Raw genomic sequence first — 925 nt, 5'->3', positions numbered from 1 at the left:
CACCACACAACTGATGTCAGCATCTAAAGTAGCTAGGTTAGCAGCTGTACCCCACTGCTTGTGGAATGAATGCCGATCTCATTAAAAGTTGGCGCTGGCCCCAGGGTCAGCACACATGGTTGAATTGCTGTCCCTTTGGGTCACTGGGCTGTCTCTCCAGGATCCCTTCCCCAAGGGTGTGATCCCTCTGACTGCCATTGAGATGACCCGCAGCAGCAAGGATAACAAGTTCCAGGTCATCACTGGCCAGAGGGTGTTTGTGTTTCGCACAGAGAGCGAGGGTGAGAAGCAGGGCCCTACTGTGTCAGGGTGGGGGGCAGGGAAGCCATGTGAGCACACAGCTGCTGGCTAACCTGCTTCTCTGTCCCCCACCAGCCCAGCGGGACACCTGGTGCTCCACACTGCAATCCTGCCTGAGGGAGCAGCGCCTCCTGGGCCATCCCCGGCCCGCTCAGCCACCCCGACCCCTCCGCACAGGCATGCTAGAACTTCGTGGACACAAGGCCAAGGTTTTTGCTGCTTTGAGCCCTGGAGAGCTTGCCCTGTACAAGAGTGAGCAGGTGAGAAGGGCCTGGCCGAGGCCAAGGAGCCTGGCCTAGCCCATTCTGGTGCCTCATTGAACCTGTTCCAACCCCCACAATCCCACCAGGCCTTTTCTTCCGGCATCGGGATCTGCTTCATTGAACTGCAAGGATGCAGCGTCAGGGAGACCAAGAGTCGCAGTTTTGATCTGCTCACGCCCCATCGCTGCTTCAGGTGGGGCCCAGACTGGCAGGAGGCAGGGACTGGGGAGAGACTTTTTTTTTTTAAGTTTATTATTTATTTTGAGAGAGAGAGAGAAAGGGCGGGGGGGGGGGGGGAGGGGGGGGGGGGGGGGCGGGGGGGAGGCGGTCACCACACAACTGATGTCAGCATCTAAAGTAGC

The 925-nt window shown here is 58.4% G+C and overlaps 1 protein-coding gene across 9 annotated transcripts in view; it reads left to right on the top strand.

Moving 5' to 3' along the window:
- ARAP3 (ArfGAP with RhoGAP domain, ankyrin repeat and PH domain 3) overlaps positions 1-925 on the top strand; it is a 25,485-nt gene that overhangs the window by 8,147 nt on the left and 16,413 nt on the right. For all 9 annotated transcript variants that reach the window (XM_049648481.1, XM_049648475.1, XM_049648482.1 and 6 more), the window contains 3 exons: positions 161-281; positions 376-560; positions 650-756. In XM_049648481.1, coding sequence (XP_049504438.1) covers positions 161-281; positions 376-560; positions 650-756 — 413 coding nt within the window. The remainder of the gene's footprint in view (positions 1-160; positions 282-375; positions 561-649; positions 757-925) is intronic.

This window comes from Panthera uncia, assembly GCF_023721935.1.
Source record: "Panthera uncia isolate 11264 chromosome A1 unlocalized genomic scaffold, Puncia_PCG_1.0 HiC_scaffold_17, whole genome shotgun sequence".
Classification (NCBI taxonomy): domain Eukaryota; kingdom Metazoa; phylum Chordata; class Mammalia; order Carnivora; family Felidae; genus Panthera; species Panthera uncia.
Note: the sequence above shows the minus strand (reverse complement) of the source record. Positions and strands in the feature narration are given on the sequence as shown.